Raw genomic sequence first — 26,151 nt, forward strand, 5'->3', positions numbered from 1 at the left:
GCCACCAATGCATATCATTTGTAGATGATCTGACGCTATTAGCAACAAGCAAAAAAGAAATACAAAAGTTAATGAAGAACATAATAACAGAAGCCAGAAAATTCGGACTTAAAATAAATGAAGAAAAGACAAAGTATATGATAATGGGAGAAATAAAAAAAAGAGAATAACATCATAGTACAAATATATGGAGAAAACACATACTCGTTCAAAAGAGCCAAAGAAATTATTTACCCGGTAGCCAAAATAGATGAAAGTGGTCATGAAGAAGGGTAGATAAAGGCAAGAATAACTAAAGGAAATAAAAAATATGGAGCATTAGGCACATTATTGAAATCCAAATACGTATCAAGAAAAACAAAAATAAGAATTTATAAGACTGTTATCAGACCTACAGTAACATACGCATGCGAAACATGGGTGCTCAAAAAGTCAGAAACGGACCTTTTAGAAAGATGGGAGAGAAAAATGCAAAGAGCAATATATGGTGGTGTGAAAATAGAAGGTCAGTGGAGAAAAAAAACCAATAAAGAATTGGAAGAACTATATCAAGAGCCAACGATCACGACGACGATCAAAGCACAGAGAATACAATACTTGGGGCACATCGTTAGATTGGGAAGTAAACGAATGCCAAAAATGGTACTCTCACGAAGACCAATACAAAAGAGGAGGAAAGGTAGGCCAAGGAAAAGATGAAAGAACAGTGTGTATGAAGACTGGAAGAAAAGTAACATTGAGAGATGGAAAGAACTAGCATTGGACAGAAGGAGATGGAGGGAGGTGGTGAAGGAGTGTATAAAAAGATTGAAGTGTAATTAAATAAAATTTATAAGTTTTATAAGTTATGTAAGTTATATTAAGTTATTTATAATATTATTTATGTAATCAGAAATGTAAACATTTTAGCGGTAGGCATACAAGGCCTGTTGCGCTTAATAAATAAATATAATTTTTTTACCACTTTATAATGCTTGTTTGTAATGCCTTTTGCCTGCTCCAACCGCAGGCAATTTACGCCAATAAAATTATGAAATTTCGAGGCTATTGACATTTATAAAATTTTGACCCTATTGACATTTAAAATTCTTCCGTTTTAAGTTATATCTCTCATTTTTTGTGTTTTCTTAGTTATTTTCCTTTTCGTCCCTACAGGATGTTTTAATCTTTTGTTACCGTTAAATCGTATGTTAAAATTCATGACCGTTTATTTTCTTTGTTTCTAAAGGCACCAGAGAAAATCAAAAACAAACTGTTCACAAAACATAAGATAATAATACGATTCCGATGTATACTCACAGTTGTACCTCGTCCTACCTACAGAGTGTCTCAAACTTACAACAAAAAAAAACATTTCTTTTCTTCCACCCGGTAAAAGTACAAAAAAGAAAGTAAACCTTTGCACAACTGTGTAAGTACTACAGAAATATCTAAAATAATAAAAAAGAAAACAGCGGAATCCGTTAATCTGTTCACGAAAAAATCAACTATGAAAATGAGCATAATTTTCTATCTCCCTAAATGCCTCGCAGTGTCATATACATTAGGTAACTTTTCTCTAAATACTGTACAATCAGAATCAATTTATTTCTCATTAGGAATTGGCCTTCTTGCCATAATCTTAAGCCTGCTTTAACCATGTCGAAGTACCTAATGAAACGAATGATAGATTTTAGCTCCTACCCACCAATACACTATAATTGAAAATCGCGAAGATATATGTTTCTCAACGTAGCGATCACGTTACCACTAATTTCCCTGGGGTATTCATATTTGCTCCATTCTGACGCAAAGGCGACTATTACGTTGAAAATCAACTTATTCTTTTTGCCGGTTTTCTGTGAGGAATGCGGTAAACCTAAATTGTAGAACTTATTTATACCTATATAAAGATCAGTAAAAGAATATCCCAATATACTGCAATTAATGTAATTTAAATAATACAATGAACCTTTGGTCATATGCATAAATTTCATAATATAACCTAATCTAAATTATCTTCATAATAGATATTGAATGTGTAAGTACGCGATATATTATAAGGTTTTATTTCTGAGTTTCGTACTTCAGCTAGACTGTAAATTAAATGCAACTCTAAGTTGAAATACAATAAATTATAGCACATCACTGTGAGCGGTACATATACATACACTGAGGACGTTTAGGTTGGAATAAATTAATTTACTCGAGAATGAGCTACTTTAAACCTAAATAATTGGCTTGTACCCTCAAGCGGTAATCTTTTAGCTTCACGTGAAAAAGATCCGCATGGGTTTTGTTACGTTTTAACCCTTTTTTGACAATATAACAAATTTGTAACATTTACATTTTAGGTCCTAGGTGAGTTCTAGTTACCTTGGGGTATATTTTGTTAGTCATATTTTGTACTAATAATAAAAAACTATCCCTAAATGGCAATAGTTGGCTTATATTTTTAATATTACCGATTTCTGGTAATTGCTAATTGATGCCATCTGTCATCTGTTACAAAGAAATGACAGGTTCCAGAAAAAGCACAAGAACGAATACCCTTAAAAATGACAAAAGAGATATTATTACTGATGTGAACGAGAGATTATGTCACTAAACCAATTACATCCAACAACTATTTATTGATGAAAGAGGAGAACTGTCATTAGAAATCACAGAGGATACCGGACCACCAATATGAAGAGAAGAAGTCATATATGCCATTAAAAACAGAAAAGAGGGTAAAGGTGCTGTTCCAGATGATGTGCCCATCGAATTATTAAAACTGACTGATGGTTGTTAAAACTTCATTAAATAATCTAAATCTAATCTTTGCTTTCATATGCCCCTAAAATTATATCACATTAAAAAATACACGCTTTAGGCCTTTTAAAAAAATTAATCGTAAAAAATGACAGTGATATTATTCCGAAAAAATATTTGTCATCGGTAGATATTTAAAAACGAACAGTTTTCATTATAATAGTTCATTATAATAGTTCATATAAAGTCCCAATTAATATTTGGGACTTTTTTGTTGTGCAGATTAATTCTCGCTGTGACTGGTATAAAAGCTAAACATAGCATCAACTGAGTTTTTTTTAATAAAGCCAATTAGGATAAAAGAAATCATTTTTTTCTTCAACCAAGAGAAGGAGAAACGGTTTGGGAATCAAAACCAAAGCGGTATTTCTTCTTTTGGCCTAAATCGAACCGGATTATTGACCAGCATAAAGCCTATAGAAAGTACTTCAAGATTATTCGCCGACACAACAGCAAAATGATATACTGGGTGAGATAATTCCATTTATATACCCTTTATTTCATAATTTTATTTGGCCATCAGTTATTCAAAGACATTAAAATTATTAACTTCTGTGATTCAAACACATTTTTGAGTTTTAATATCTTTAATAAAAATGGAGCAGTTTAAAAAGTACAGAAAAATTGCTAAGTCTTCTCTTACTCGTATGTATAACTGGTTTATAGCCAACAAAGACGTAGAGTTAGATGTTACCCAGTTAGAAACGCAATTAAGTAGAGTAAAATATTTCATGATTATGAAAGAGCACAAAATGAAATCGAATTCCTTGTAACAGATACAGACAAAAAAAAAGGTAGACAGCTCACATAAAATAAATATTTGTAACTTGTAAGCGACTTGACCGCCTTATGTAAATAAATTAAAAGCTATACCTTCTCAGATAAAATTTAGTTCCTCCAGTGAGGTTTCTTATAGTGCTCTAATAGCAGCACGTCTTCCCGACATAAAAATTTCACCATTATCCGGTCATATTAGAAACTCAATCGTTCATTGAACTATTCGATGTGAAAAATGAGACATTAACAGATGTCCAAAAACTTGTGTTCTTGAAGAAAGTTTTCAACTTATAGATTCGTTACCGATAATTAATGAAAATTTTGTAATCGCGTTAAATATTTTAAAGAAGAGATACGAAAACAAATTCGCCATAATAAATTCTTATTTGCAAGCTATTTTTGAGTGTAATAATATTTCTAAATGTAACTCAGACAAATTAAGAGAATTAATCACTACAATTCAAAAGAATATTTTACCACTAAAAAATTTGAATTTAACTTAAGAAAATTTATTTGACTTAACTCTTATATTCATTATAAAAAATAAGTTAGATTTTCAATCGGCTAGAGCTTATGAATCTGAGAGGACTCACGATGAAATACCTACTTTAAATCGTTTCTTAAAACTCTTAGAAAAACATGCAGTAATTCTGGAAAATGTTGAAAGTGGACTGATTCTCAGGTTGCTTTATGTTGGTTCAAGGCACACCCTAGTAAATGGTCGGTGTTTGTATCACATAGAGTTGCTCAAATTCAAGAGCCGACGAAAAATTGTCAGTGGCGATACGTTAAGTCAGCTTAAAACAGTGCTGATATTTTATCACGTGGGTTATCAGCCCAAGAAATTCTGGACAACAAATTGTATTGATCCGGTCCTGCTTTTCTTCTTAATCATTCTATAAAATTTTCTGACGAAACCCCAATAGCTGATCATCTAATTACAGAGCACAGAAAAACTCGTTTCAATATACTCACAAACGTCAACTCAAAATCTCTTTGGAAAAAATTATTTCAAAAATTTTCTTCTTTTTCTTGATTACGTCGTACCATCGCATATGTACTCAGATTTGTCAGTCATTTAAAAGGTAACAAAAAATCTGAGCCCCTCACTGTTGAAGAATTGGACCAAGCTCTATATTTTATAGTTCGGCAAGTTCAGCTTACCAATTTTTCTAAAGAAATTTTCTAAAGAACTTTCTGCAAAACAGCAACTATCAAATGAACAATTTATCTTTAAATCCATTTCTCGATGAATTCTCAATACTGAGGATTGGCGGACGGCTTTGTAACGCCTCCATTTCCTACCAACAGAAACATCCCTTTTTTACCACCTCATAATGATACGACCTCCCTCATACTAGAGTTAGAGCATAAACGGCACGGGCATGCTGGTGCTCAAATCGTTCTGAGCAATACTTCGGAGCAATATTTCGGAGGATTCTTTCAAATAAAATGCTCAAGGCTTCGTAAATCTCCAGTCATAAAATCATAAATTGCGGTTTTTGTTTGCATGGTCACCAAGGCAGTTCACATAGAGCTAGTCCTTGGGCTGTCTACTGACTCCTTTATCAACGCTTTAAAACGTTTTGTCCCGAGAAAAGAAAATCCGTCAGTGATATATAGTGACAACGCCACCAATTTTTTAGGGGCAAAATTGTCCTACATGAGTTGTATTAATTTTTCAAATATAATAATAATGTAAATAACCTGTGGGAGTTTTTTGTCAGCTCTTCTATCAGGCGCGGCCTCCTGCGAATGGGGGATGCTTTCTGGGTATTCGTAGCGCCAGTACCCAGAGAGTAGCAGGGATACTTGCCGTGGAAAAAAACTGACACCTGGCAGTAGGTATAAAATGCAAACCCATTAATATGGAGAATTATAATTTATGTTTAGGATCGCTGCCTGGGGATCGCCAGGGCACGTCTGGAGCCGGCGCTGGACGTGACAGCATGCGGGACGTCGGAGGCAGGGTCCACCAACAAACAACAGCAAGAGCTCCACCCGACGAAGGTGCTGCGCTGGAACCTCAGCCGGCGCTCACTCAAGCGGGACGACCGAGGCAGCGCATGAAATGGACTGCGTCCATTAATGAAAACATTTTGCGCTTCTACTACAAGGTGACAAACCTCGGTCAAGAAACGATCGGCTACCGACAACAGCTGTATGCCGAATTTTGCAGAGAGTACCCAGATATTCAAGTATCGGAGCAACGAGTATCAGATCAATACCGGGTAATCATTAGAAATAATCTTATCCCAGAGGCTAGACGCGATATTATCAAAAGCGAAGTCGACCGGGAGAATAACAATCAAGGGCTAATTTTAGATCAAGTCCCTAATGAAATCCCTGATGAGCAGATTCCTGAGCTTCCCATACCAGAAACTCAACCGGATAATACACCACAGGAAAACAACGAGTTACGTGATAGCCTAGTAAACGAAATGGCTCGCGCCGTACAATAGTTTAATGGAACAAACCCACTTAGCACACCACCGCTACCAAGAATTAACTCTTGTAAGAAACTAGGTGCGCTGTTACAAATTGTGAACACTGAAGTCCTACCCAATTACGTCGTAGAAGCTCACACATTATAATATTTGCATATGCTCATCTACTGTGCAGCAACAGCAATTGCTAATGTAATGGGCATTAAGATCAGAACACGACGGGGTACTAATAACGGAAGAACTGGTAACAGAATTGCACCCTGGGAAAAAAAACTGCAAGGAAAGATTGAATTACTGCGTAGGGATATTGGCCAAGTCACAGAATATTTACGAGGAGTACCAAGTAGAAAAGTTATTAGGAGAGCTGAAGAAATAATGCGGAACACTGCAAGACCCTCTAGATACGATCCAGACAATAACACAGCCCAACAGTGTCTGGATGCATTAAAGCAAAAACTCTCCGTTTATTCAGGGCGACTAAGGAGGTACAAAGTTAGTAACAACCGAAAAAGTGACAATGAACTTTTTGAAAATTCCGAGAAGGCATTCTACCGAAAACTCAATTCCACCGTAGAAAGTGCCGACAAGTCTTACCCACGCCAAGAAGAAATTCATGAGTTTTGGGGAAATCAACTTTCCACACCAACTGCTTTTAACAACAATGCTGGATGGATAGAAGATACGACGCACAACTATCACCACTACGTTACTGCTAACTACGAACCATTCACGACTGAAGAGGTCTCAAATGTCATCAAAGAGCTTCATAACTGGAAATCCCCTGGACCAGACGGAGTTCAGAACTTCTGGCTTAAAAAGTTTTGGTGTATTCATGATTGTTTATCAACATTAATTAATCATGTTATTTCTAATCCGCAGGAAATACCATCATTTATAACTCAAAGAACTACTTATTTAATGCCAAAGGATCAAAATAACACCCAAGATCCATCCAAGTACCGCCCAATTACTTGTCTTCCAACTTTGTATAAATTGGTCACATCCTGTGTAACCCGGCGTATCTACCAACACTATGCTCTAAACAATATCATAGAGCCTCAACAGAAAGGATGCGCTAAGGGTTCCATGGGTTGTAAAGAAAAACTTATCATCGACTTAGTCATTTCTAACCAGGCATTCACAAAAAAAAGGAACCTTTTTACTGCTTTTATTGACTATAAGAAGGCCTTTGATTCAGTGCCGCATGAATGGCTTATAGATATATTAAGAATATACAAAGTCGATGATAACATAGTGACCTTTTTTTTAATGATAGATTGGAAGACTAAAATTCACCTCCAAATACCCGGTGAAAACAATATCGAAACCGAAAATATCGCAATCAACCGGGGCCTGTTTCAAGGAGACTCGTTGAGTCCATTGTGGTTCTGCTTAGCTTTGAACCCTCTTTCCCAGCTATTAAACTCCACTGACTCAGGTTTTAGCATTAGAAACAACAATACTGTGGTAGCGAAGCTCAATCATCTGTTGTATATGGATGATTTGAAATTAATGGCTTCCACTCGAGAACACCTAGAACAGATGCTAAAAACTGTAGAAACATTCTCTAATGATATTAGCATGCACTTCGGACTAGACAAGTGCTGTGTTTTGAATATAGTCAGAGGAAAGGTACAGCCCGGTGGAATCGATATGCAAAATGGCCAGAACATCGAGGCCATGGGCGAAAACGATATGTACAAATATCTTGGGGTAAAGCAGGTGCGGAAAATTGACCATAAGCAAATGAAAACTGAGATAACTACTGAGTTTATACGAAGGGTAAAACAGCTGCTTCGTTCACAGCTTAACAGTAAACATTTGTTTAAGGCACTAAACACCTACGCTTGTTCCGCGCCTAGCCATTCATTTGGTATTGTTAAGTGGACAAAAACGGATATAGAACATCTTCAGCGAAAAGTACGAATACACCTCACAAAGGCACAAAAACACCACCCTAAAAGTGCAATAGAACGAACGACATTACCCCGGTATTTAGGAGGAAGAGGACTTATGGATATAGGTGAGCAACTAGATAAACAGATTGCTAATTTAAGGACTTATTTTCAGATGCATGCTGAGACATCTACTCTACACCGCGCTATGTGCCCAGTAGATGACACAACACCGATCAAACTGAGGGAACCAGAAATGCGCATAAACCACCTTACTAAGGACGAAAAACTGCGCACCTGGATGGGCAAACACCTGCACGGGCGACATCCCAATGAGGTCAGGCAAGACTATGTCGACAATACAGCGTCGAACTATTGGTTGACATCGGGTAAGATGTTCCCTGAAACAGAAGGTTCAATAATAGCCATTCAGGATCAGGTTATACCAACTAAAAATTACCTGAAACACATCGTCAAAGACCCTCAGATCCAGAACGACAAATGCCGATATGGATGCCGAACCCAAGAAACCATCCAACATCTTACAGGGGGCTGCCAGGCATTTGCTGCAACTGAATACAAGGAACGGCATGACGCAGTGGGAAAAATCCTTCATCAAGAGATAGCTATCAAGCTGGGACTTCTCCAAACGAACCATCTCCCATATTATCAATACGTCCCTGAGAGTATGCTTGAGGATGGCAACTACAAGCTATACTGGGACCGTACTGTGCTCACAGACCAAACAGTGGCACATAATAGACCAAATCTCGTACTAGTTAATAAATTAACAAGACAAACAACACTGATTGATGTGGCGATACCTAACAACAATAATCTACGTAGTAAATTTACTGAAAAAATCGCCAAGTACAGAGATCTGGAAATTCAAATACGAAGACAATGGAGAATGCAAAGTACCCAGACCTATTATTATGTCTACTACTGGAGTCATTCCGAAGAACCTCCTCCAAAACAAAAAAAAGCTGGGTCTAAATGAACACCTATATAAGACCATGCAGAAAGCTGTACTACTCGCGACGGCCAGATGTGTACGAAAATTTCTGGGAGAAACTCCAGCATACCAAGTCACCTAGGGCTCGATAACACGGAAAGAGTCCCACCAGAGCTCAATCCTTTTGATACCGTAGGTATCTGGGATGAGTCAATTTTCCCCTTAGAGGGAGTGTGAGCTGTATGGCTAAATCTGGATGTAAATAATATCTGTGACTTTCTTTCACAAAATGAGACTAAGCGGAAATTCATTCCACCTCAATCTCCGCACTGGGGTGGAATCTGGAAATCGGCCATCAAAAGCGTAAAATTTCATATCAAGAGATTGGTGGGTAATGCTGTTCACTTCAGAAGAGTTTAACACTATTCTTTGTTAAATCGATTCAATACTTAATTCTCGCCCCTTAGGTCCAGTTTCTAATGACACTACAGATTTAACCTGACTTACGCCGGGACATTTCCTGACAGGGTCTCCTCTCACCGCTTATCCCGAAAAGGAACTTTCACATTTAAACGAACATAGACTTTCCACCTTCCAGCAGATTTCTAAAATTCAACAAGTTTTTTGGAAACGTTGGTCGGTTGATTACTTAAATCGCCTTGAAAACCCGCCTAAATGGGCTGAAGAATATTCTAACCTGCAAGTAAATAAACGAGTTTTACTAAAGGAAGATAATGTTTCTCCAATGATGGAGAATGAGTTGACACTCAATTTTCAATATGTTCATCCCTCTCATATCATATCCACGTGGGTTAGAGTCCTGTGTTGCCCTAGGTAATATCCAGGAATATTTGCAACATCCACCTATTTTAATCATAATATGTAGTATCATATAAGATCTTATAACTTTTAAAGGGTTTTTACACATAACTTTTTGGTGGCTCACGCATGCATGCTATAACCCATTTATGCCCACAACTATTTTTGTCAAATATATCAATGATTTTCTCAAGAGTGTAATAAAATACTCTAAAATGCTTTGAAAAATTACTAAAAAAATTTTTCAAAAACTGATTTTTGAAAAAAATGCTGGGTCGTTAACGACCCGTTGGGCACATAGGGGTACAAAATAAAAATAATAACTTTTATGCAATTACAATTTATTTTACTGTATTTTTAAAACAAAGAAGCAGGCATAGATTAATTATATTACTTAAGGCTTAAAATAGTTTGTATGCTAATCTTTGACGGATTTATCGTGGAGTGGAATTTCACATTTATCGCATGCTTTTGTAGTTTTATTTGAACATACACGAAATCTTCTTTGAGCACCAGTAGCAATTAGATGCTGTGTTGATGGGGACGGAGCAGGAATTATTGCAATATTTTGAAGTCCAGTAGTATAGAACGTACAGAACAACTTTCCATAGTTAGATAATAATATACGAACTATATAATATGTCTTCTAAATTCTTTTGTCATTAAAGTTGTAATTTTTATATCCAAACTGTCGTGCTAGTGTCCAAGCATTAGTTACACAAACATCCAGCACCCATATCCATATTGGAAAGTACCATTTTTTCCAGGCATTTTTATACTGTAGTTCGAAATGTTGTCCATTAAGTCGACTCCGCCCATAAATTTGTTGTATTGCGAAATTACGGATGGTTGATCTATTTGAATTTTTAGTTTTTCTTTTGGTGAATATCCGCTTGCTTTTTGGATTGGCTCATTTCCATGCTCATTAGATAACATGTTTATGCTGCAGTTGTAGTAAGGTGAAACAGGAGCGATCAAGAGGTAGCGAAAACGCGTTCCAAGATTGCGGCTGTAATTTTGAATATTTTTTCGAGATATTTGGCACACGTATTTGTAATATAATAAAGAATGGCGGTACAGAGCAAAATTTTAAAAATATATTAATGTATGGAAATGACTCTGTAATTAAATACAATATTAAAAAAACGAGCCTGTACCGCCATTAAGAAGAACAAAAAAATATACTTTCTTCAAATAAACTTTTTTATCCGATGCCTAGATTTTGTGTCATTTTGGAACTACTAATGAAATAAAAAATTTTAGTAGTTCCAAAATGACACAAAATCTAGGCATCGGATAAAAAAGTTTATTTGAAGAAAGTGTATTTTTTTGTTCTTCTTAATGGCGGTACAGGCTCGTTTTTTTTATATTGTATTTAATTACAGATTGATTTCCACATATTAATATATTTTTCAAATTGGGCTCTGTATTGCCATTCTTTATTATATTACGAATACTTGTGCCAAATATCTCGAAAAAATATTGCTAAAAAAAATTTGCTACCTGTTGATCGCTACTGTTTCCTCTTAAACCGTATGTACCAATAAAAGTATTCGATTTTTTAGGTCCAGAAGGCATCAAAACATGATTGTTGTGAAATTTTGACTCAAGCCATTTATCCCAAACATCAGAGATATACCTGTCATCCGGTATAGTCTCACTATTTTCAATTTTTTCTATTTCCTCCAGAATTTCTGCAGTAGATAATGGTGTCTTACTAAAAAAACACTTTCTCATTACGATATGTCATGTGCCCAACGGGTCGTTAACGACCCATGAAAATATAATATTATATTTATGACATAATATCAAATTATTTTGATACTAGTAATATTATAATGTGTTAATACAACTTATGTTTAACTATATAAAATAAATTTAAATAATAAAATGATTTATTTAAATGTACTTACACATGTTTGAATAAAGCCATGCTGTAAACCTTATTCAAGTTCTATTTTGATGTACACTCTACGAACACTACGAGCGAAATAAATGGTTTGCCCTAAATAAATTGTTTACTTGCATAGTCAAGAATGAAAGAGTAAACCAACGGTGACTGGTAAATTCGACATATTTACTTGGAACATATTTTTGTTAGTTGGTTCGTTAACGACCCGTTGGGCATAAATGGGTTAACACTGATGATGGATTACTTGTTCATCAGAAAACGTTGTGTTTTGTGATGTAACCCTTATTGGGGTCTTTTAAATATACCTTTTACAAAGGATCCTGTATTTTTTTTTTTCATTTATAGATCGTTCTATAAATTATCGTATATTACACTAATAGATCGTTAGTGCCTCGTTTATTTTATCTTACACGCAGTCCCACGAAAGACTGATGATAACGTTTGAGCATGAGAGGTTGTGAGAGTTAGTTCGGTTCTCTTTACTCCCAAACTTATATATTTTATGATCTTTTATTAGACATATTTATTAATTAACTAAGATATTGCACATCACAAAACAACCATTAATTATATGAGAATTTAGCCTTATGCAAATATTATATGAGTACATAGTGGCAAATAAGTAAATGTATTAGTCCAGGGCGCATCTGTTTTGAGACGGACGTTGAGAGGTGACTCAAATTTTTTTGCTGAAATTGCTTGAAAATAAATTAAATAATATTATTTGAGTTATCCTCCCTCTCAAAAAGGTCCGAAACATTGTTTAAATAATCAAAATGTCAAAAATTGAAGGAAAAATTCGATTTTTTTCTTGGTTTTTTGATTATAACTTTAAAAGTATTCATTTTCGAGAAAAGTTCTACTGACATAAAAGTTGCGTAATTAAATTTCCTATAATATAGAATTGATTAAAAATTTAAAAACTAGTCACTCTAGTTGCAAAATAGCAATAATTGCGAAAAAAACATACAAAAACAAGTATTCGCATTTTACGTTTTTCAACCATTTATGCTACACTTAGGACCTTCACATTTCACCCAGAAAAACTTTATGATACAGTAAAACAATACTGTAAATTTGATTAACATGGGTTCAATAGATTTTGCAAAATAAATTTTGCAATCCAGCTTTCGCAAAAAAAATTAATTTTTTCAAAATGTTACAGGACTGAAAATAAAGCAGATAGCAAGTTGAATTTTTTTTCCTTATGGAAGTTTACTGTACCTTTCATTTGCAATTTTCAAAATTAAAATCGATTAATTACCACGGCGTCAGAAAATTTTTGAAATAAACAATAATTTTTGGTGCTACGCGCAGGACAGCGGTGTTCGATTCACACAAGTTGATTCCCACTAACATATCTTCCAATCTTTATCTAATATATTATGTTCTTACTTTATATTTTGTTGTATTTTAATATTTTAATTCTACAAAAATCATACTAATTTTATTATTGTTTGTGAAATATTGTTTAAACAATTGCATATGTTTAAAAATAACAAACTTTTATTATTTAAGTTAAAATATATTAACAAAGAAAGTTCTTGCTAATAAAAGTGTTATTTCAAAGGATAGAGTATGTGTTATTATTTTGCAATAAACAATTTATTGATTTATATCGAAATGTAATAAAAATTAAAATGTATCAATCATTATCAAAGGTCATTGGAATGCCCAATCAAAACAAACTATCTGCTGTCCTGCACGTAGCACCAATAATTAATGTTTATTTTAAAAAAATTCCTGACGCCGTGGTGTTAATCGATTTTAATTTTGCAAAATTGCAAATGAAAGGTACAGTACACTTCTATACGCAAAAAAAAAATTTCAACTTGCTATCTGCTTTATTTTCAGTTCTGTAACATTTTGAAAAAATGATTTTTTTTTACGAAAGCTGGATTGTAAAATTTATTTTGCAAAATCTATTGAGCCGATCTTAATTAAATATACAGTAGGGTGGGTCGAAAATATTGTTTTGCGAATTTAGATTTGTAATAGTGCGGAAAACATGACCTGGGTAGAGACTTAAAAACGTGCATATTTATTTTTTATTTATATTAACATTAATTACCCGCGCATGACGTTTGAAAATTCGGAAAAATTGTTAAAATTACATTTATTTTATCAGAGTTTATTGTATAAATTACATGGCATAAAATGATATTACATTCTTATATTCAGAGATACACGTAATACAAATAATAATCAATCCAAAATATGAGAATAATCGTGCGCATACTGCGGAGGAAGGAGTGGGGAAAGAGGGCGTAAACTGTCGATCACGCGTCTTTGTCTCAGTGCACCTAACGAGTTCCGGGCGAAAGGTCGCGCGCATTTATCTAATGTTTTCGCGATTTTAAGTAGTTTTTGTTAGTTTTGTGACTTTGTGCATCATGGAGATTTCAAATAATACCCGAAAATCCACAAGTTGTCCCATATTTGGTGCTCCGGAAGAAATTAACGAAAATCAACTACCCACTTACAAATAAGTTATAAAATATTACAATTTAGTAAGACATCAGCTTAAACTTGAGAACAATTCAAAAAAAGAGCCATCCATTAATGAAGTATCTGAAATAGTGTCATCTAAAGTTGAATATTTATGGAGAAAAGCGTCTATTCCTACTGTGTCTCATAATCGTGTGATGCAATTGATAAAAAGTTACCACGCGAAGTGAAAAAATTTAATAAAATCTTTGAAGCGTTTATCAGAAGAAAAAATTCAAGATTTTCATAGAAATTCGGAAAAACTGTTTGATTTGAGTTCATGTAAGTGTAAAGATGTAGAGTTATGCAAATGTTCCAAAGACCAAAAGATTCCTAAGGAAGAACGAGCTTTTTTAATAGATCAGAGAATAGAGAGAAAAATGATTATGGGAACTGTTGATTTATTGACAAGTAAGAGGAAAAGAAAACTGAGTGATAGAAAAATTAAGCTTAAATCCTATTACGATTCTAGCGTTTGTGAATCAGGCCTTTCTCACGAAAATCCTAATACCTCAATAACGTCTGGAAGTAGCGATGAAGAACAAACTTTGCCCTCAAGTTCATTAAAACCAGCATCAAAAAAACGTGAAATAACATCTCTCAAGAATTTATCAACTATCTGTGACCCATACGGGATATCCGATAGAGCAGCTGCTGCTATCGCTTCTGCTGTTTTGCAAGATGTGAAAATCAACAACGAAGTAATCGATAAATCGAAATTGCGACGAGCGAGACAAAAATTACGAAAAGAAACCTTATCTCAAAGCCAACTAGATACTATTCCTGCCTTACTTTTTTGATGGACGAAAAGATAAGACCCTGAAAATTGTTATGAAAGGGGGAAAAATACCGCTCAACATCTGTGGAAGAACATATTTCAATAATTAAAGAACCAGGATCAGTTTTTGTCGGATATGCCGTTCCAAGCCATGGAACTGCAAAAGGATTGGAGTCTGCTATCTTTCAAACAGTAACAGGTCAACTGAATATGTCTCTAGAGGATACTCTTGCCATAGGTTGTGATGGGACGGTACTAATACGGGCAAATACGGCGGAGTCATACGGCTCTTAGAAAAGCGTTTACACCGACCACTTCAATGGATCATATGCCTTTTACACTTAAATGAACTGCCCTTAAGACATTTATTTGCAAAACTTGATGGCACCACAACAGGACCTAATACTTATTCAGGTGCTATCGGAAAGTTATTAGATGATTGCGAGAAGCGCTCTGTTGTCGTGTTTGAAAATATAGAAGGTATGTTACCAAACATTTCAAATATAAAAGACCTCAGTTCTGATCAACGTTACCTTTATCATATCACATCTGCCGTCATAAGTGGTAAGTGCCCTTCTGATTTGTCTAATCGCTCTCCGGGAAAAATGTCGCATGCGAGGTGGCTAACAAAGGCCAACAGGATTTTGCGCTTATATGTTTCCACTGAGATACCTACAAACGAACTCAAACAACTCGCTACTTTTGTAGTTAAAGTATATGCTCCTATTTGGTTCGAAATCAAATTAAATCCGACATGTAAAGATGGAGCAAGGCACTTTTGGAAGTTGGTATTTTATTCTTGATATCTTCCGCAAGAATTGAAGAGTGTCGTTGATCCTGTAATAAAGCGAAATGCTTACTTTGCGCACCCAGAGAACTTGCTCTTATCTATGTTATCTGACGAACAAAAACATGTGAGAGAACTTGCCACTAGACGCATTATAAAGGCAAGGAAACCATCTGAATCCCTTCAGCTTCGAGACTTTGAAGTGCCTAAGATAGATTTAAACGCTTCGTCTTACATCGATTTGATAGACTGGCAGCAATCTTACTCGCAACCACCTATATTGATCAATGTTCTGGATGAGACTCTTCATTCCCTAGTTGAGTCAGGTGGTGATGATGAAGTCCTTTTTCTGAGGCTACCATGTCATACTCAAGCTGTGGAGCGGGCTGTAAAACAGTAACAGAGGCATCTATGCAGCTTTGCCACAAAACAGCAAGAGAAGCTTTAATTATGAATAAAATTATTTCACGAAAACTTATGCCTAAGTTCGAAAGTAAGAAAGATTTTAACGTGATTTGAAGATTTTTTATTTTGTCATATTATTTGTTTATTTTTCTTTCTTTATAATAAAATTTAGTCCAAAAGCACTTTATTTTATTAGTTTACGTTGTTGTTATTCCTATGAGCCACGATAAATCAATTTTCAAACAATTCACAAAAAAACAAAAATTTCAGTTTTTCAAACTCAATGCGCGGGTAGAAGAAGTTAAACTAGAAAAAATCTTTTTTCATTGTTTTTCATGAATGGATGTGGGTCACGTTTTTTTTACTATTACAAAACTTATTGGACAATTTTATTTTTTTTCCATACAAAAGTGACCCACCCTAATATACAGTATTGTTTTACTGTATCATATAGTTTTTCAGGGTGAAATATGAAGGTCCTAAGTGTAGCATAAATGGTTGAACAACGTATAATGCGAATACTTGTTTTTGTATGTTTTTTTCACAATTATTGTTATTTTGCAACAAGGGTGACTATTTTTTAAATTTTTAACCAATTCTGTATTGTAGGAAATTTAATTACGCAACTTTTATGTCAGTACAACTTTTCTCGAAAATGAATTTAAAGTTATAATCAAAAATCCAAGAAGAAAATCGAATTTTTCCTTAATTTTTTGACATTTTGATTATTTAAACAATGTTCCGGACCTTTTTGAGAGGGAGGATAACTCAAATATTATTATTTGATTTATTTTCAAGCAATTTCTGCAAAAAAATTTGAGTCACCTCTCAACGTCCAAATGTACTAATATTTTTACAGATGCGCCCTGGTCTATATATGTTACAGTTCAAGTTGATTCTCAGTTAGAGTTGACTCCAACTAGTTGGAGTCAACTCCAACTGAAACGAGCAGTAAAAGTTGATTTTAAAAATTTAAATCAACTTTTACTAGTTGGAGTTGACTCTTCCTGGATCGATTCAGTAAATGTTGATTATACGAGAATCTCAAGTGCATTTTTGACGAGTGTGCGTTTCTTTGTTTTGACCGTTTCAACTACTTATTAGTATAGTCTGTAACGTCGCCCCCGTTAGGTAAATTATTCTGATTCGATTTTTTGTACAAACTTACTCAAAGAAATATGTACATCCGTATAACAACCCTTATAACGAATACACAGGATGTCACGCGGTACCGCGGTCGAAAAATTGTTTAACCAATTTTTGTTAACCAAATTCACAAAAATAATTTAATCTACTCTATCTCATATTATGTAAAGCAGCGGTTCTCAATCTGTGGTACATGTACCACTGGTGGTACATATAATTATTTGCGGTGGTACACAAAACACACAAAAACTTAAAATAGTAGTACATAGTAAATCTTGATTATAGACTGGGCAGTATCGTCGCCCCCGCTAGCGCAATTATTCCGATTCGATTTTTTGCACAAACTTACTCAAAAAGAGGTCCATATAACATATCCACAGGGTGCCGGGCGGTGCCGTGGTCGAAAAATTTTTTAAACAATTTTTTTTTAAACATATTCACAAAAATAATTTTTTATTTCCAACAATTTTTTTTAGGTAATTTGGGTTATTCTGAGCAAAAAAGGTCTCTTGTCATTTTTCTCTAAAATTGACTGTTGTCGAGTTATACGCGATTAAAAATTTGAGAAATGCGAAAATGGCCATTTTCAAGGCTTCATAACTCATTCAAAAATGATTATTATGAAATTCAAAAAGTGACAAAATCAAGATTCAAATACCTTCTTCAGCGTTCTGAAGAGATTTTTGTCATTAATTTGTTACAAAGCTGTTATTTTTAGTTATTAACAATTAGCGCTATAGTCCAACTGTATCGTCGCCCCCGTTAACGGAACTATTTCGATTAGATTTTTTTGCACAAACTTACTCAAAAAGAGGTCCTTATAACATATCCACAGGGTGCCGGGCGGTGCCGTGGTCGAAAAAATTTTTAAACAACTTTTTTTAAACAAATTCACAAAAATAATTTTTTTATTTCCAAAAATTTTTTTAGATAATTTGGATCATTCTGAGCAAAAAAGGTATCTTGTCATTTTTCTCTAAAATTGACTGTTGTCGAGTTACACGCGATTAAAAATTTGAAAAATGCAAAAATGGCCATTTTCAAGGCTTCATAACTCGATCAAAAATGATTATTATGAAATTCAAAAAGTGACAAAATCAAGATTCAAATACCTTCTTCGGCGTTCTGAAGAGATTTTTGTCATTAATTTATTACAAAGCTGTTATTTTTAGTTATTAACAATTAGCGCTATAGTCTAACTGTATCGTCGCCCCCGTTAGCGGAACAATTTCGATCAGATTTTTTTGCACAAACTTACTCAAAAAGGGGTCCTCATAACATATCCACAGGGTGTCTTGCGGTGTCGTGGTCGAAAAATTTTTTAAACAATTTTTTTTAAATAAATTCACAAAAATAATTTGTTCATTTCCAACAATTTTTTTAGATAACTTGGGTCATTCTTAGCAAAAAAGGTCTCTTGTAATTTTTCTCTAAAATTGATTGTTGTCGAGTTATATGCGTTTAAAAATTTGAAAAATGCGAAAATGGCCAATTCAAGGCTTCATAACTCGATTAAAAATGATTATTATGAAATTCAAAAAGTGATAAAATCAACATTGAAATACCTTCTTCAGCGTCCTGAAGAGATTTTTGTCATTATTTTATTACAAAGCTGTTATTTTTAGTTATTAACAATTAGCGGTATAGTCCAACTCTATCGTCGCCCCCGTTAGCGGAACTATTTCGATTAGATTTTTTTGCACAAATTTACTCAAAAATAGGTCCTTATAACATATCCACAGTGCCGGCCGGTGGTCGAAAAATTGTTTAAACAATTTTTAGACCACGGCACCGGCCGGCACCCTGTGGATATATTATAAGGACCTCTTTTTGAGTAAGTGTGCAAAACAAATCTAATCGAAATAGTTCCGCTAACGGGGGTGACGATACAGTTGGACTATAGCGCTAATCGTTAATAACTAAAAATAACAGCTTTGTAATAAAATAGTGACAAAAATCTCTTCAGGACGTTGAAGAAGGTATTTGAATCTTGATTTTGTCACTTTTTGAATGTCATAATAATCATTTTTATTCGAGTTATGAAGCCTTGAAAATGGCCATTTTCGCATTTTTGAAATTTTTAATCGTGTATAACTCGACAACAGTCAAGTTTAGAAAAAAATGACCAAAGACCTTTTTACTCACAATGATCCAAGTAATCTAAAAAAAATTGTGGGAAATGAAAAAATTATTTTTGTGTATTTGTTTAAAAAAAAATGTTTAAAAAATTTTTCGACCACGGCACCGCCCGGCACCCTGTGGATATGTTATAAAGACCTCTTTTTGAGTAAGTTTGTGCAAAAAAATCGGATCGAAATAGTTCCGCTAACGGGGGCGACGATACAGTTGGACTATACCGCTAATTGTTAATAACTAAAAATAACAGCTTTGTAATAAAATAGTGACAAAAATCTCTTCAGGACGTTGAAGAAGGTATTTGAATCTTGATTTTGTCACTTTTTGAATTTCATAATAGTCATTTTTAATCGAGTTATGAAGCGTTAAAAATGGCCATTTTCGCATTTTTCAAATTTTTAATCGCGTATAACTCGACAACAGTCAATTTTAGAGAAAAATGACAGGAGACCTTTTTTGCTCAGAATGACCCAAGTTATCTAAAAGAAATTGTTGGAAATAAAAAAATTATTTTTGTGAATTTGTTTAAAAAAATTGTTTAAAAAATTTTTCGACCACGGCACCGCCCGGCACCCTGTGGCTATGTTATAAGGACCTCTTTTTGAGTAAGTTTGTGCAAAAAAATCGAATCGGAATAATTGCGCTAGCGGGGGCGACGATACTGCCCGGTCTCTTATACAATCTAAAAATATAGAAATACAATAAAATAAACTTTAGATGGTACATGACTCATAAAGATTAAGAACCGCTGATGTAAAGGTTTTATTGTGTGAAAATTGTAAATATAGATAGCAGTACATGAAGGGTTTAAAGTGTGTCTGAAGTAACAATGTATGTTAAATGGGTTTTACTTTTTCGCACTGTTTTTTAGCACACTGTCATATAATTAAACATCCTTAACTTTCGCCTTCGGGAGGAACTCAGACACGCCCTTGCAAACGGCAACTGAAATGCTCACAAAACAGCGACCACGGAAGCAAAGATGGATGACAGAGGAAATATTGGATTTAATGGATTAAAGAAGAAAATGAATATTACCATCCTTGGATTATAAGCTTTCATTTGACACATCATTTGTCATATCGGAAAAGAAATGAAAGGCAGAATTTACAAATCAGTCATCAGACCAATAATGACATACGCGGCAGAAACACAACCCGACACAGGGAGGACAAAAAGATTGCTCGAAACAGCCGAGATGAAAACCCTTCGAAAAATCGATAGTAAGACTCTATGGCACAGAGCTAGAAGTACAGATATACGACGGAGATGCAAGGTGGATAACATTAATAACTGGGTAAGAAACAGAATAATAGAATAGAATGTAGTCAGGACAGCGAGAGACGGTTCCCTAATAGGAGGACGTTCAGTGGGAAGACCAAGAAAACGATGGAACGACAACTTACTAGAGGCACATTGAAAAAACAGACAAAGTAATGTCTATACAAAAAGAAGAAGAAGAAGATTTGTCATTCTACCTGTTATAATGACGGAGGAGTTATATTCGCGGACGGACGGATAGACAGCCTAGGTTAAATTTGTCACCTTTAGTACCATCCTTGGATATTAATCTTTCCTTTGACACCTCATTTGTCATTCTACCTGTTATAATTAACGAGGAGTTATACTCGCTGTCGGACAGATGGTACTAGGCAGTACCGTGGTCGAAAAATTGTTTAATAGTTTTTTATGTACCAAGTCAGTAAAGTGGCTCTTTATCGAACGAGTCTGATATTACGAGCAGAGGAAGCGAAGCGAGCAACAGACGCGTTCGATAAAGAGTATTGAGGTGGTGCGTACAAAATTGTATCGTCAATCATAAAAAACATTAACACTTACTTACAAATTTGAGGAATTTTTTTTAATTTTAGACGAAATAAAAAATTCGTATGACAGTAATGACAGTAATGACAGATGACTTTTGCACGATGGCCGGTTTTGATGTTTAATCGATAGTTATCAATATTGTATACCTACCTAATTACTAAATCTGTAAAGTTTTGATTTATTTTGTATGAATATAATTGCGAAACACTACAGAATTTTACTTTTTGACATAAATTTTATTAATAATAAGATAAATTTTGTACAATATTTTTAATAATTAAAGTAAATAAATTTTAATTTCACTCAAATAAATAATCGATTGCTGCCATTGATCACTTACATATTCAATCTCGGTTAATTTGATTAATAATCGCGGCAGATAAAGTAACATTCTTCTTTTAATACAACAAAGTGATACTTTACTGCAGAAAATGAGGGCAAATGAGTACAATAATGAATGATTTTAGTGACGTTTGGCGATAAACAATGATTTTAAACAAATTCGCAAAAATAATTTTTTCACTTCGTACAAATTTTTTTTAGATCCTTTGGGCCTTTTTTTCTCTAAAATTGACTGTTGTCGAGTTATTAGGGACTTAAAATTTGAAAATCGCCAAAATAACCATTTTCAATATTTAATAACTATGTTAAAGATAATTATTGTGAAAGTCGAGCGAGCGGCCGTGGAGTAACGGCATAATCGCTGGCCTCATACGCCAGTGCACGTGGGTTCGAGCCCTGCCAAAGACAAACCATTTTCATTTCCAATAATGACACGAGCCGTCTCACCGTGCCTCGGAGAGCACGTTAAGCCGTAGGTCCCCCTGGGCTAGTGTACATCGACACTAGTTACTTGAAACAGGGTTAAAGGTGTAATTGGCGCCGGAACTGTCCGAAATGCAAAAATGCCATACGATAATATATTATATATTATGAAAGTCAGAAACTAAACAAAAATCAAAGATTAAAGCTACCTCTATAAGATCCTGAAGAAATTTTTGTCATTATTTCATTAATAAGATATTATTTTTAATTATCAACAATGAGCGCTAACCGTGTATTGAGGCGGCCGTCAATGTGAGTGCGAGTGAGATTCACCATTGGACGGCTGGAATGGTGCATCTCTTTAGCACTCACCATTGACGGCCGCCTAGTACGCACTTAGCGCTCATTGTTAATAATTAAAGATAAAGCTTAGTAATAAAATAATGACAAAAATTTCTGCTGGATCTTGTAGAGGGGGCTATAAACTTGGTCACTTTCTGACTTTCATAATAATGGATTTTAACCGAGTTATTAAGCCTTGAAAATGGCTATTTTCGCATTTTTCAAATTTCAAATCGCGTATAACTCGACAACAATCAATTTTAGAGAAAAATCACAAAATAACTTTTTTCTACGAGCGTGCAAAAATGTCTACTTTCGCGAACGCGTTTTAGTTTAGAAAGTTTTACTTTTCCGCACGCGTGTTACTTTTCCGCACGCGTTTTACTTTTCCGCATGCGTTTTACTTTTCCGCACGCGTGTTAATTTAGATATGTTAATATGGCTTTAAAGTAATTATAATACATACAATAAACTAATATTTAGATATTATTTACTAATTTATTTCAAATATATCTTACTGTGTTCATGTTTTAATGAAATTAACGCGAGAATTCGATGAAATAAAATAACTTTGACATAATATTCGAAAGTCAAATCAGTAGACAATAACAGTGGTTTTGAATCGTTGTCATGGAAACCAAGATCGTCGTCATGCTAACCAATTATGCTGAAAGTCTGGTTTTGACAACCTTGTCAAAGAATTAATTTGTGTATGTATTTTCATATTAATGAAATTAATTGATTAAGATTTGGTCATTTTTTAAAGACTCGTAGAAAAAATATTGTTCCTAACGCTTGTAGAAAGTCTCTTTTCCGCACTCGACTGCTTGCCGAACTCCCGCGTCGTTCGGCAAACTGCAGTCGCGTGCGGAAAAGTATGACTTTCTGCACTTGTTAGGAAAATTATTTTGTGAAGTGAAAATAGTTATTTTCCTAACAAGTGCAGAAAGTCATACTTTTCCGCACGCGATTTGGATTCCGCACTTTGCCGAACGAAGCGAAGCGGAGTTCGGCAAGCAGTCGAGTGCGGAAAAGAGACTTTCTGCAAGAGTTAGGAACAATATTTTTTCTACGAGCATTTAAAAATGACCAAATCTTAATCAATTAATTGAATTAATATAAAAATACATACACAAATTAAATCTTTGACAAGGTTGTCAAAACCAAATTTTCTATATAATTGGTTAGCATGACGACGATCTCATCATCATCATCATCCAACCAATTTACGTCCACTGCTGGACATAGGTCTCCCCCAATTGTTTCCACACTTCACGGTTTTGTGCTGATTTTTGCCAGTTTTTACTAATCCGCCAGATATCATCTGTCCATCGTGTAGGCGGCCTTCCTCTACTTCGTTTATCTTCTCTTGGTCTCCACTCCATCAGCCTTCGTGCCCGTGACGACGATCTAATAACACCGAATTATATTCAATGCGGTGCCTAAATACCTGTTATGTTCAGGTTTTAATATTTTAAAGGCATAGCAACGATGTCAAACAAAGCAATTATTGTCAAGAAGCACGTCACACACTTTAAAATTTATCTTTACTTACGAATTAAAAAATAATTCAGTGATTTAGATGGCATCAAGTGACGAAGAACTACCTCCATCTATCCTCGACGTTGTCAATTATCTTAATTTGTTACCGGAAAAATCAGCAAACAGGTACAAGAAAGAATACAATATTTTTATGAGTTGGTGTAAAGAAAAAAGTGTAAATAGCTTAAAAAAGAAGTGTTTTTGGCTTATTTTATTAGTCTATCCAAAATCTGCAAACCAAATACTTTGTGGTCCCGCTATTCCATGCTCAAGTCAGTATTAAAAATTGAAAAAAATGTCAATATAGGCGATTATTTTAAGTAAACAGCATATTTGAAGAAAAAAGCGTAGGATTCAGTTGTACGTTCAAATAAACATTGTAAATAATAAATAAATACAATTAAAATTACATATTTTGTATTTGATAATAATAAAATTGTTAAAAAGTTGACTTAATTCTTTGACAATGTTGTCAAAACCAAACTTTCAATATAATTAGTTAGCATGACGACGATCTTGGTTTCCATGACGGTGGATACGCGTGCGGAAAAGTAAAAACCGCGTGCAAAAAGTAAACCGCGTGCGGAAAATAACACGCGTGCGGAAAAGTAAAACTTTCTAAACTAAAATGCGTGCGCGAAAGTAGACATTTTTGCACGCTCGTAGAAAAAATTATTTGTGTGAATTTGTCTAAAAAAAATTGTTTAAACAATTTATCGATCAAGGTACTGCCTGGCACCCAGTAGATTTGTTATAAGGACCTCTTTTTGAGTAAGTTTGTGTCGGAGTAATTCGAATCGGAGTAATTTACCTAACGGGGGCGACGATACAGCCTAGACTAATTTGAACATATTCAGTAACATTTAATTTCTAGAATCGGCTGTTTGTGTGAATCAGAATCAACTTTTACTAAATGGCATTGGGAAGAGTATGCTTTTCCTAGTTCTACTTTTACTAGTAAATGTTGAATATAAATCTTCATTTTATATTTATAATCAACTTTTACTGAAACCAGCCGTTAGAGTTGACTCCAACTAGTTGGAGTCAACTCCAACTGAATAATCAACTTGAACTGTAACATATATATATATTAGAAAACTGGAAAAAGTAAAAATATAGTAATTACTGCATTTATATTGTTTTTTTAGTTGTTGTATGGATAGCTGGTCTAGTAGCATCAGTAGGAGTGGCCATTCTTGGAGTCTTCTGCATTTTAAGTGTCCTTCAGTTAGCCATGTTAAATTCAAGGGACCAAGTAGTTATGAAATATAGTATAGTTGTTATAACCAAAGTTGGACTGGGATTATTATCCGGTAAGTGAAACCAAACTACAAAATTATTTATATAAATTATTACCAGAGAACGGTAGTTCTCGCCAGTGGCGCACACCCACACCACCCTACACGCGACACTATAATATACACGAAATTTTCGATTTTAAAAATCTGACTGAATTGAAAATTAAGCCAACTCCCATCTTAAAGTTCAGGGAAATACTCACTCATTCATATGTCAACCATCCATTTTGGTCTGAGGGTGTGGATTTTACGGCCCTTCCTATTTAGGATCTGTTTTTTGTTCTCGTCTCCAAAATTCCCAAAAACTTCGAAAATCTAATTCCGAACTTTGCGGCTTCTAATAGTACTAATCATTACCTACCATTCCAACGCATGTCTAATTTTGAAAATCGGTTACACCATTCAAAACTTACCGAGCTCAAAAATATGTCTCAATATCTAATTAAAAAAGGGAAAATATTTGTGGATATGTAAAATATGTATGTATGTATGTATGTGTGTGGAAAAGTTAAACTGATCTGAATTTTTTTCTGTGTTTGAAGAGGGGGCCGATTCAGAACCGGTGTAGTTTGTGACTTTTGACCACCTATAGGCCAGCTATAGGACTTGGTAGGTACAAAACGGCATATATTTTGGGGTATATATCTTTGGTTAAAAACTAGACAGTAGAACCTCAAATACACCAAATCAATAGTGTTGAGTTAAGCTTTCCAATGGTGTATAATGTGTCAGGATCAGACATGCATACGGCTCAGTATAGCCGAAAAACTGAAAAATCTAACTTTGAAAATTTTGGTTTTTCGACAATTACTCAAAATTTTAACCTACGAATTGCGCCAATAACTGAGCCTTTGTAGAAGGACTCTATATGAATCTAACAGTGTGTACCTCATATCCGGTAATACTCGAATTTTTAAGTTATAAGCTTCATAAGTATGATCAAATATATTATCTATGGGAAAAACGGTTTTCAAGCTCAATAATTCCTGTAATACCTCAAGAAACAAAAGTGAGATGGCGTCAACTTGTGCTTTTAGCCT

At 34.4% G+C, this 26,151-nt stretch overlaps 1 protein-coding gene across 1 annotated transcript in view; it reads left to right on the forward strand.

Annotated features, from left to right (window-relative positions):
• The window catches only part of LOC126885092 (uncharacterized), a 644,223-nt gene that overhangs the window by 485,868 nt on the left and 132,204 nt on the right, over positions 1 to 26,151 (forward strand). Inside the window, exon 3 of the mRNA XM_050651515.1 lies at positions 24,962 to 25,126. Within this exon, the coding sequence (XP_050507472.1) occupies positions 24,962 to 25,126 (165 nt within the window). The remainder of the gene's footprint in view (positions 1 to 24,961; positions 25,127 to 26,151) is intronic.

The sequence above is a fragment of the Diabrotica virgifera genome, chromosome 5, assembly GCF_917563875.1.
Source record: "Diabrotica virgifera virgifera chromosome 5, PGI_DIABVI_V3a".
In the NCBI taxonomy this organism is placed as follows: Eukaryota; Metazoa; Arthropoda; class Insecta; order Coleoptera; family Chrysomelidae; genus Diabrotica; species Diabrotica virgifera.